The 12,161-nt window shown below is 46.3% G+C and overlaps 1 protein-coding gene across 1 annotated transcript in view; it reads left to right on the top strand.

The window, feature by feature from the left end:
• The window catches only part of LOC124720045 (histidine-rich glycoprotein-like), a 211,618-nt gene that overhangs the window by 126,323 nt on the left and 73,134 nt on the right, over positions 1-12,161 (top strand). Inside the window, exons 7-8 of the mRNA XM_047245303.1 lie at positions 1,331-1,343; positions 3,769-3,948. Of these exons, the coding sequence (XP_047101259.1) occupies positions 1,331-1,343; positions 3,769-3,928 (173 nt within the window). The 3' untranslated portion in view covers positions 3,929-3,948. The remainder of the gene's footprint in view (positions 1-1,330; positions 1,344-3,768; positions 3,949-12,161) is intronic.

The following is a 12,161-nucleotide window of genomic DNA, read 5'->3' as shown; positions in this document are numbered from 1 at the left end:
ATTCTCGGCTGGGTCGGAGATTTTCTCCGCTCAGGGACTGGGTATCGTGTTCTCCTTATCATCGTCGTTTCATCCTCATCGACACGCAAGTCGCCAAAGTGGCGTCGACTCAAAAGACTTCCACCAGGCGAACGGTTTACCTGACGGGAGGCCCTAGCCACACGACATTATAGCCTATCCCTGATGTTATTCAATCTGTATATTGAGCAAGCAGTAAAGAAAACAAAAGAAAAATTCGGAGTAGGAATTAAAATCCATGGAGAAGAAATAAAAACTTTGAGGCTTGCCGATGACGTTGTAATTCAGTCAGAGACGCCAAAGGGGTTGGAAGAGCAGTTGAATGGAATAGACAGTGTCTTGAAAGGAGGATATAAGATGAACATCAACAAAATTAAAACGAGGATAATGGAATGTACTCGAATTAAATCGGGTAATGCTGCGGGAATTAGATTAGGAAATGAGACGCTTAAATTAGTAAATGAGTTTTGCTATTTGGGGAGCAAAATAACTGATGATGGTCGAAGTAGAGAGGATATAAAATGTAGACTGGCAATGGCAAGGAAAGCATTTCTGGAGAAATTTGTTAACATCGAGTATAGATTTAAGTGTCAGGAAGTCGTTCTGAAAGTATTTGTATGGAGTGTAGCCATGTATGGAACATGAACGATAAATAGTTTTGACAAGAAGAGAACACAAGTGTTGGAGGGCAGTGTGGAGGGTAGTAATCGTAGAGGTAGACCAAGAGATGAATACACTAAGCAGATTCAGAAGGATGTAGGTTGCAGTACGTACTGGGAGGTGAAGAAACTTGCACAGGATAGAGTAGCATGGAAGCTGCATCAACCCAGTCTCTAGACTGAAGACCACAACAAGAACATCAGTATGACAATGCACGCTATCAGACAGCAGCGTCTGCGAGGCAATGTTCTGTGGACAATGACACTCCTGAAATTGCCCACACTGCCCAGAGCCCCAACATGAACCGAGTGAAACACCTTTAGGATGAGTTAGATAGTCGACTTCGCTCTAGAACTCTGCACGCAACATCACTGTTTTCTCTCGTATCGCCTCTTGAAAAAAGAATGGACTCTGAATCCTCGACAGACATTTGGACACCTCACTGAACGTGATCCCAGCTGAATTGAAGGCGTCAGTTTAAAGGCGGTCGACGGAAACACCACACATAAATGTCAACTAATATGTGTTCAAAATGGTTCAGATGGCTCTGAGCACTATGGGACTTAACATCTGAGGTCATCAGTCCCCTCGACTTAGAACTGCTTAAACCTAAATAACCTAAGAACATCGCACACATCCATGCCCGGGGCAGGATTCGGACCTGAGTCCGTAGCAGAATGGCGGGTCTAGACTGAAGCGCCTAGAACCGCTCGGTCACAGCGGCCGGCAACTAATATGTGTCCCACTACATCTGATCAGATAATGTACTTCTTGTTTGCGAAGTTTCTAATTTCACCCACCCAACAATTCATTTTCGACGGCACATGCAGGAAACTATGTCCCAAAAACAGGAGGCATGCCAAGGTGGGGTTTTTCTATTTAATATGTCACAGGACTGTTGTCCCAACACCGGCGAGTTTTCTCTGGATACAGGATGTTTTCACACCCTGTCCTATAATTCGTTCTCTGCAGGATCTCTCGGAAATGAGGCTCCAACATAGTAGCATAGTAGACCCAATAGCGCCAAATACACATTGGCTCGAAAGTTCCCGACAACTGCTGCCTGACAATTCCTTATGTCTAGGAATCAGTTGCAAGATGACTGCACCCAGCCGACGAAGTTGCTGCTACAGGCTGCCTAACAAGTTGTGACCCATGAGTGGCGAGTTGTCATTATTCTTGCTGCACATAGAGCACAGTCTATGAATTAAAAAAGGAATAGTGCTCTGTAGGGTGTCGCACAAGTATGGTCCCAAAAGTGCCAATTACACTGTGTCTCGACAGTTCCTAACTACATCCTATACAGTATTTCTAGGAAGTGTTGATCATTTGTAAAATGACTACAGCCAGGGTCCCTAGCAAGTTGTGACCTGTGTGTGGCAGCTTGTCAACGTTCTTGGTGAACACAAAGCATAGCCAGTGCGTTAAAAAAAAAAGAGTAGTCCCAAAATTTCCAAATACACCCTGCCTCAATGGGCCCTAACTACACATTACCTAAAAAATTCTTCTCTACAGGGTGTGTAGGAAGTATTGCTCATTCATAAGATGTCTACACCCTGACCAGATAGTTTGCTGCTATAGGCAGGCACTTCAGTCTGGAACAGCGCTACTGCTACGGTCGCAGGTTCGAATCCTGCCTCGGGCATGGATGTGTGTGATGTCCTTAGGTTAGTTAGGTTTAAGTAGTTCTAAGTTCTAGGGGACTCGTGACCTCAGATGTGTAGTCTCATAGTGCTTAGAGCCTTCTTGTCTTTTCTACAGGCAGTCTAACAAATTGTGACCTGTTCTGGATGTCAACATTCGTATTCCATCAAAAGCAGAGACAGCTCATTAAAAACAAATAAAATAAAATAAAGTAAAATAAAAAAGTATTCCACAGCGCGACACAGAAGTATGGTCCCAAAAGTGACAATTACACTGTGTCTCGAAAGTTCCTAACTACACCCTGCCTAACAATTCCTACTCTAAAGTACTTCTAGGAAGTACAGAAAAAAAATGGTTCAAATGACTCTGAGCACTATGGGACTTAACATCGGAGGTCATCAGTCCCCTAGAACTTAGAACTACTTAAACCTAACTAACCTAAGAACATCACACACATCCATGCCCGAGGCAGGATTCGAACCTGTGACCTTAGCAGTAGCGCAGTACCGGATTGAAGCGCCTAGAACCGCTCGGCCACCGCGGCCGGCTGTCGGAAGTACATATCATCTGTAAAATGAGTACACCCTGCCAATAAATTTGGCTTTTACATGGTCCCTAACAAGTTCTGACCTATGTGTGGTAGCACATCAACAATCGTGTTGAAGACAAAGCATAGTAAATACGCTTAAAACAAAAAAAAAAAAAGAAACGAAGTGTACCTCGCAGCTCGGTACCGAAGAATAGTCCCAAAGTGCCAAATACATCCCGTCTCAAAGAGGCCTAACTACACCCTGCTTGAAAAATTCTCCACTACAGGATGTGTAGGAAGTATTGCTCATTTATGATGAAAATGGTTCAAATGGCTCTGAGCACTATGGGACTTAACATCTGAGGTCATCAGTCCCCTACAACTTAGAACTACTTAAACCTAACTAACCTAAGGGCAGCACACACATCCATGCTAGAGGCAGGATTCGAAGCTGTGACCGTAGCAGTTGTGTGGTTCTGGATTGAAGCGTCTAGAGCCGCTCGTCCGCTTCGGCCGGCGCTCATTTATGAGACCAGATATGTTGCTGCAAAATTCTGTCTAACAAATTATGACCTATTTCTGGATGTCAACATTCGTGTTGCACGCAAAGCACAGACTGCTTATTAAAAATAAAAATAAATTAAAAAAAAGGCTTTACTCTACAGTATGATCCGTAAGTATAGTACCAAAAGTGCCAACTACACCCTGTCTCGAAAGTTCCTAATGACAGCCTATATAGCAATTGCTACTCTACAGTATGTCTAGGAAGTATTTGGTCGTTAGTGATACGACTACACCCTGCCCACAAAGTCTGTTGCTTACAGGCTGCCCAACAAGCGGCGCCCGCTGGCTGGAGGTGTGTCAACATGTTGTGTTTTGTGCCGCTGTCGGTGCACAGGGGGCGCTGGCGGCGGCAGCTCGGGCAGCAGCGGCGGCGGCGGCAGCGGGGCGTGTTCTCCCGGCGCGCGGCTGGCGCTCATGTCGGCCGGCTCGCCCTGCTCCTACATGGCGCACGAGCGGCTCAGCTACGCGTTCAGCGTGTGGCGGATGGAGGGCGACTGGTCCCAGCACGTGTAGCGCCGGCCCAGGCCAGCCAGGTGGGTGCCGCGCCGCGCGTCCCCACCCAGTCACAGTCTCTTGTCACGGGGGCGAGTCGCGTGGAAGCCATTGCTACACCGTCCAGACACGCCTGTGTAATGTGCAAAGGGCAACCAGATGGCACGGGAGGCAGGCTCGCCAGTATCAAAGGGGGTGGGGTCACTGTCAGTAGAGAAGCAGTGATATCACAATGGTTCAGTCCAGAGAACTCAGTGACTTTCAATGTGCCGTGGTCATTAGATCTGACCTGAGTAAGAAATTCATTAGGGAGATCATACGTAAATTGAAGCTGTAGAGTAGAAGAAATAGACGGAAAGGGAGAGCATCGTTGCAGTCAGCTGCATCGGGATATCAGTGGCGATCAGCAGTAATGTGTACTGCACCGGGTTTCGAACCCGGGACTTCCTCCTTACAAGGGAACCTCCCCATCGCACCCCCCTCAGATTTAGTTATAAGTTGGCACAGTGATAAGGCTTTGAAAAACTGAACACAGATCAATCGAGAAAACAGGAGGAAGTTGTGTGGAACTATGAAAAAAATAAGCAAAATATACAAACTGACAAGGGAACCTCTCCATAGCACCCCCATCACATTTAGTTATAAGTTGGCACACTGGATAGGCCTTGAAAAACTGAACACAGGTCAATCGAGAAAAGAGGAAGAAGTTGTGTGGAACTATGAAAAAAATAAGCAAAATATACAAACTGTCAAGGGAACCTCTCCATAGCACCCCCCTCACATTTAGTTATAAGTTGGCACAGTGGATAGACCTTGAAAAACTGAACACAGATCAATCGAGAAAACAGGAAGAAGTTGTGTGGAACTATGAAAAAAATAAGCAAAGTTTTGTGGCGGTGTTCGTAGCGACAAACAATTCGCTGTAGAAACGGCTTACGAAGTCACCGCCACACTTTTAATAGCGAGCCGACCGGTCCGCTGGAACAGAGAACAGAAAGATGAAAACCCAAACACTCTGATTAAATAAAAGTCGGTACTTCTCTTTATTACGAAGATACAGAAACACGGTAGTGAACTCCGTGTCTACAGAAATCTGTCTAGTTCGAGTCGGAGCGGCTAGGTCAGCGTCGGCTGACGACAAACAACAACTCTGCTGCGATGAACACACAACTGACTAGCAAGTACACAATTCGGTGGCGAGTATACAACTGAGCGGCGAATACAGAACTGTCCTAGCGCTCGCGACTCCAGCGCTTAAGAACCCAGAAGCCAGCGGTGGCGCGCGCAGACTTGCGGCGATTTGCTGTCTCGCTGGCGCTGCTTATGCGGACGGCGTCCGGACTTTGATGCTGCCAACCTTTTGGCAGCGGGCTCGGGTGGCATTACTGGCTAGGACATAACACAAAGTATACAAACTGACAAGGGAACCTCTCCATAGCACGCCCCTCACATTTAGTTATAAGTTGGCACAGTGGATAGGCCTTGAAAAACTGAACACAGATCAATCGAGAAAACAAGAAGAAGTTGTGTGGAACTGTGAAAAAATAAGCAAAATATACAAACTGAGTAGTCCATGTGCAAGATATGTAACATCTAGGGGAGTGTGAACCCAAGAGCGCCGTGGTCCCGTGGTTAGCGTCTCCGGCTGCGGAACGAAAAGTCCTTGGTTCAAGTCCTCCCTTAAGTGAAAAGTTTAATTTTTTGTTTTCAGACGATTATCAGAGTTCAGGCATTCACACATAATCAACTTCGCTCTCCAAAATTCCAGGACATGGTCAGATTTGCTTGGACATATGCAGGATTTGACGGTCTACACACGGAAAAATTTGAAAACGTTAAAAACATATGTTTTGACAGAGCACAGGGAAAACTGTGCGACTGTGAAACTGTTGCATTCATTTGTTGCAGTTTATGTGACAAACTCTTATGTTTTCATCACTTTTTTGGGAGTGATTATCACATGCACAAGAAAACCTAAATCAGGCAAGGTAGAAGAATCTTTTTACCCATTCGCCAAGTGTACAAGTTAGCTGGGTCGACAACATATTCCTGTCATGTGACGCACATGCCGTCACCAGTGTCGTATAGGATATATCAGACGTGTTTTCCTGTGGAGGAATCGGTTGACCTATCACCTTGCGATCAAATATTTTCGGTTCCCATTGGAGAGGCACGTCCTTTCGTCTACTAATCGCACGGTTTTGCGGTGCGGTCGCAAAACACAGACACTAAACTTATTACGGAGAACAGAGACGTCAATGAACGAACGGACAGATCATAACTTTGCAAAAATAAAGAAAGTAAACTTTTCACTCGAGGGAAGACTTGAACCGAAGACCTCTCGTTCCGCAGCTGCTCACGCTAACCACGGGACCACGGCGCTCCTACGCTCGCACGCTCCTATATGTTGCCTATCTTGCGCATGGAGTACTCAGTTTGTATATTTTGCTTATTTTTTCATAGTTCCACACAACTTCTTCCTGTTTTCTCGATTGATCTGTGTTCGGTTTTTCAAGGCCTATCCACTGTGCCAACTTATTACCAAATCTGAGGGGGGTGCGATGGGGCGGTTCCCTTGTGAGTAATCCATGTGCAAGGTAGGCGACATCAGGGAAAGTGGGAGCTCAGCAGGGCCGTGGTCACGTGGTTAGCGTGAGCAGTTGCGGAACGAGAAGTCCATGGTTCAAGTCTCCCCTCGCGTGAAGATTTTAACTTTTTATTTTCAGTTTATGTGACAAACTCTTATGTTTTCATCATTTTTTTGGCAGTGATTATCACATCCACAAGAAAATCCAAATCGGGCAAGGTAGAAGAATCTTTTTACCCATTCACCAAGTGTACAAGTTAGGTGGATCGACTACATGTTCCTGTCATGTGACGCACATCCCGTTACCAGTGTCGTATAGGATATATCAGACCTGTTTTCCTGTGGAGGAATCGGTTGACCTATGAGCCTGCGATCAAATGTTTTCGCTTCCCATTGGAGAGACACGTCCTTTCGTCTACTAATCGCACGGTTTTGTAGTGCGGTCGCAAAACACAGACGCTAAACTTATTACAGTGAACAGAGACGTCAATGAACGAACCGACAGATCATAACTTTGCGAAAATAAAGAAAGTAAACCCTATAGTCGAGGGAAGTCTTGAACCAATAATAACAATAATAACAAATGTTCCGTAGTCAACTGGTAAAATTCGTAAAAGTATATTGCATTGTGTGCGATAATATAAAGTAAAACATTTTATGACACACAAGAACTGGTGTCGTCTTGTATTATAATATATCTATTCGTACATTTACGTAGAAAACATTTGAGTCAATTTACTAAAACGGCTAATATGGCAGGACTACAACGTCCTCTACTCCTTGTGGTGAGGACGCAGTTGCCATGGTTTATAAAGCGTATATCAGGCGCCCTCTAGTTGTGTAGCGAGGACGCCGTCGTCGTGGTAGCAGCTGGTGTGTTCGTATGGTGTTATCTTTGCCCTTGCCGCCTATTCACGTGATCTCAGCACGCTATTTAAGCCCATACGAAGGGTCAGTCTCGCATAGTTTCCTACCATTATGTAGAGAGGAGTGACACCACCAGCACAGTCAATCATCATAGGCCGCACCACTCGCTCCTTTCGCCTCCATGCTTTCTACCTCACCCTTTATGGTCGTACCATCCAGCTCACCCCACCCTGAGATACCTCGGCCTCACCCTCGACCGACACCTCACCTGGACCCCTCATCTCCAGACCGTCCAGCAGAAAGCCCATTCCCACCTCCGTCTTCTGAAACTCCTGCCTGGCCAGACATGGGGGTTGCATCCTTCTACCATCCTCCACACCTACAAATCCCTCATCCGTCCTATCCTCTGTTATGCCAGCGTTGCCCGGATCTCCGCCCCCACCCGCTTTTACGAGGCCCTCCAAATCCCCGAATGCCACACACTCCGCCTTGCCTTCCGTATTGCCTTCCTTCCCCCACACGGCTCCTGTATGAACTGATCCCCTTCCCGCACCTCCTCCTGTTCCTCCAACACCTCCTCATCCTTTACATTGTCCGCAGGCTCGATCCGCCCCCACCCTCTGGTTTCCTCCTTCCTCTCCACCCTCCGCCCGTTGCCGCGCCTCTATCGCTGTATCCCTCCCTCTCTCCACCTCCACACCCTCCACCAGGGCAATTTCGAGCGCCTCCCCCTCCCAGATGCTGAACTTCGCCATGATATCTGCCCTTCCTTCCAACTATAACCTGGCCCTGTTCCCCCCCCCCCCACTCCCCATGGCCCACTTTTTCCTCTCCCCCCTTCTCCCAGAGCGGATTTTCCTCCTTCCCCCCCCCCCCTCCCCTGAGACCCTGCACCCCATCCTTGCCTCTTTCCCTCCCACATCCCTCCCTACCTGGCCCTCTTCAGTGCGCCCCCCACCCATCTCCCGCCCTCTCTTCCCCTCCCTCCCTTCTTCCGGTCACCCTCATCTCCTTGCACCTGGCAGATCCTCCATTTTGATCACCGTCAGTGTGCCACATCAGTGTTGTGTTTAGTGCTGTTTCTCCTGTGCGTCGAGAGGTGTGATTTTAATTGTGTACTGCCTTGAGGTTTGCCATCAGTGTTTGTTATGTGCTACGCCATCCGTCAATGTCAATACTTCTTATGCTCCGGTCATACTGTGCCTCGTGTTCTTTTAATTGTCGCAGTGTGTGGCTTTTTGTGTGTGCGACTTTTTTACAGCTTTTTATCTCCATTTTACAGTCGCCCTTTTTTTGTCTATTGCCTTCCCCCTTTTTTATATCTATGTTCACCATATTCTCTCTGTCGTGTACATAGTTCCGTGTAGTCAGCGCATACACAACTTCCCCACTAGAGCGCGCCCCGTTAAGCACAACAGCGCAGGCACAGCGCTCTTCCGTCTCCGCACTACGAGATGGCGCTGCCTTAGAGACGGACCAATTTCTGCTTCCGCCGATCCGCGTATTAATATGTCACGCAGCCAATGAGATTGCTGCTAACGTAGAACCTTTTCTCCTCGCGGATCACACTTGCGCAGTGATACCTGAACGCTCGAGGTATTATAACGAGTGTACAGACCTCCGATTAGTCAGTCTGCATTAGTCTGCATTTGTCTGTACCAGTCTATAGTCAAGTTTAAGTCTGTGCCTAATAATATTATCATATTCCTGTACTTAGCCATGAAAATAAATGTATAGACACTTTGTCAAGTATCAGAGATATGTGAGAATAAGATTAACGTACCAAGACCAAAGGAACTTCAGATTGTCAATTGTAAACAGCATCCAGAATCAAGTTACATAATATCTATGCTTTTTATTATTTTAATAAATGTGTGTGAAAATTAATCAAGTTCTGTTCAAAGTTGGTCACCATCAATCTGCTACTCTAAGAGTGCAAGTGCCATTTCTATCGTCTGACCTAACGGCAGAAGATAAACACGCCACGATAAGACCACGAGACATATTGCTGACACTCGCCTACTTCGTTAGAGCGACAAGTCAAATAATCTGATGCTGTGTGTACCGAAGTTCTTACAGTACGCACACCACACTCTCCTTTGTATATTTTTCACTGTCTTCTATTGTCTGTTCTATGTCTCTCGGCTGAAGAGCAGCGCATACGCTGCTGCCAACCCGCCCCGATGGGGAATTGAAATACAATGAAGGAAAAAAAAAATTCCAGCAGTCGACCAATGGTGTAAACGCCCAGAAGATGATCCCTACGTCGGGTTGAAACCGGTTAGCGGTATAATAATAATTAATGTGATTAAGACTGTTTTTTAACAATTGATTGGCCCATCGGGAGTGTGCCCGATGGTCCAATGACGGTACGATTGGTGTGCCCCAGAGGAAAAGAGGTCGGGAAACCGCGGTGTTAGCGGAAGCGAGAGGTCAGTTTGTGGTGTAGCGGCGCGGCCACTGCGCGCTGCCTGTAGCTTCTGCCTGCCGCGTCGCCCTATCGCGACCGTGTGGGGCGTGTGTGGCGTCTGGTGAGCGTATCCGGTGTCCGGCGGACGGCGCTTATCAGCTGCGCTCCCTGTGGACAGCCGGCGGGCGCAGTGACCACTGCCGCTCTGGGGAGAACCACCGAGTCTGCACTCCCCTGGACTCACACTAGGCTCCGTCTCTCTGCACGGCCAGTACCCTCAGCGCTTTCAAAAAATGGCTCTGAGCACTATGGGACTCAACTGCTGAGGTCATTAGTCCCCTAGAACTTAGAACTAGTTAAACCTAACTAACCTAAGGACATCACAAACATCCATGCCCGAGGCAGGATTCGAACCTGCGACCGTAGCGGTCTTGCGGTTCCAGACTGCAGCGCCTTTAACCGCACGGCCACTTCGGCCGGCTCAGCGCTTTCAACCACACACACACACACACACACACACACACACACACACATATATATATATATCTCCTGTGGAAGCTTCTTCATCTCCCAGTCCCTACTGCACCCTACAACCTTCTGAATCTGCTTAGTGTATTCATCTCTTGTTCTCCCTCTACGATTTTTACCCTCCACGCTGCCCTCCAGTACTAAATTGGTCATCCCTTGATGCCTCAGAACATGTCTTACCAACCGATACCTTCTTCTAGTCAAGTTGTGCCACAAATTTCTCTCCTCTCCAATTCTATTGAATACCTCCTCATTAGTTACGTAATCTACCCATCTGATCTTCAGCATTCTTCTGTAGCACCACATTTCGAAAGCTTCTGTTCTCTTCTTGTCTAAACTATCTATCGTCCACGTTTCACTTCCATACATGGCTACACTCCATACAAATACTTTCAGGAACGACTTCCTGACACTTAAATCCATACTTGATGTTAACAAATTTCTCTTCTTCAGAAACGCTTTCCTTGCCATTGCCAGCCTACATTTTATATCCTCTCTACTTCGACCATCATCAGTTATTTTGCTCCCCAAATAGCAAAACTCCTTTACTACTTTAAGTTTCTCATTTCCTAATCTAATTCCCTCAGGATCACGCTACTCAATTCGACTACATTCCATTATCCCCGTTTTGCTTTTGTTGATGTTCATCTTATACCCACCTTTCAAGACACTGTCCATTCCGTTCAACTGCTCTTCCAAGTCTTTTGTTGTCTCTGACAGAATTAGAATGTCATCGGCGCACCTCAAAGTTTTTATTTCTTCTCCATGGATTTTAATACCTATTCCGAATTTTTCTTTTGTTTCCTTCACTGTTTGCTCAATATACAGCTTCAATAACATCGGGGATAGGCTACAACCCTGTCTCACTCCCTTCCCAACCACTGCTTCCCTTTCATGTCCCTCGACTCTTATAACTACCATCTGGTTTCTGTACAAATTGTAAATAGCCTTTCGCCACCTGTACTTTAACCCTGCCACCTTCAGAATTCGAAAGAGAGTATTCCAGTCAACATTGTCAATAGCTTTCTCTTAGTCTACAGATGCTAGAAACGTAGGTTTGCCTTTCCTTAATCTAGCTTCTAGGATAAGCCGTAGGGTCAGTATTGCCTCACGTGTTCCAATATTTCTATGGAATCCAAACTGATCGTCCTCAAGGTCCGCTTCTACTAGTTTTTCCATTCGTCTGTAAAGAATTCGCATTAGTATTTTGCAGCTGTGACTTATTATACTGATAGTTCGGAAATTTTCACATCTGACAACACCTGCTTTCTTTGGGATTGGAATTATTATATTCTTCTTGAAGTCTGAGGGAATTTCGCCTGTCTCATACATCTTGCTCACCAGATGGTAGAGTTTTGTCAGGACTGGCTCTCCCAAGGCTCTCAGTAATGGTCAGAAAATGTGTGAAATGCATGTAGGGATATTACAGGGCAGGTTGTACTGAGACATAAATGTTAAGAAAGGAATTCGATACTTTGCTCCGTTTCCGAGTTATTTAGCATAGAATTCAGCCAATCGGGGCGTCGCGCGCTCGCATTGAAGAGGCCTGCCAGGGGCGGTGTTGCCCAACGAGTCCTTTGTCTCGTTAGCTGGGACTTGAAGTTACGCGCGCCACGATCTGATTGGCTAACTGCAATGCTAAATATCTCTGAAAAGGCGCAACGTACCGAATTTCTTTCTTAACATTTATGTCTCAGTACAACCTGCCCTCTAACATCCCTACAAGCATTTCACACATTTTCTGACCATCCTATATATATATATATATATATATATATATATATATATATATGTGTGTGTGTGTGTGTGTGTGTGTATACATATATAGGGTGGTGCATTGATAGTGACCGGGCCAAATATCT

Source organism: Schistocerca piceifrons, chromosome 11 (genome assembly GCF_021461385.2).
Source record: "Schistocerca piceifrons isolate TAMUIC-IGC-003096 chromosome 11, iqSchPice1.1, whole genome shotgun sequence".
Lineage (NCBI taxonomy): Eukaryota > Metazoa > Arthropoda > Insecta > Orthoptera > Acrididae > Schistocerca > Schistocerca piceifrons.
This window is presented reverse-complemented; position numbering and strand designations above follow the sequence as displayed.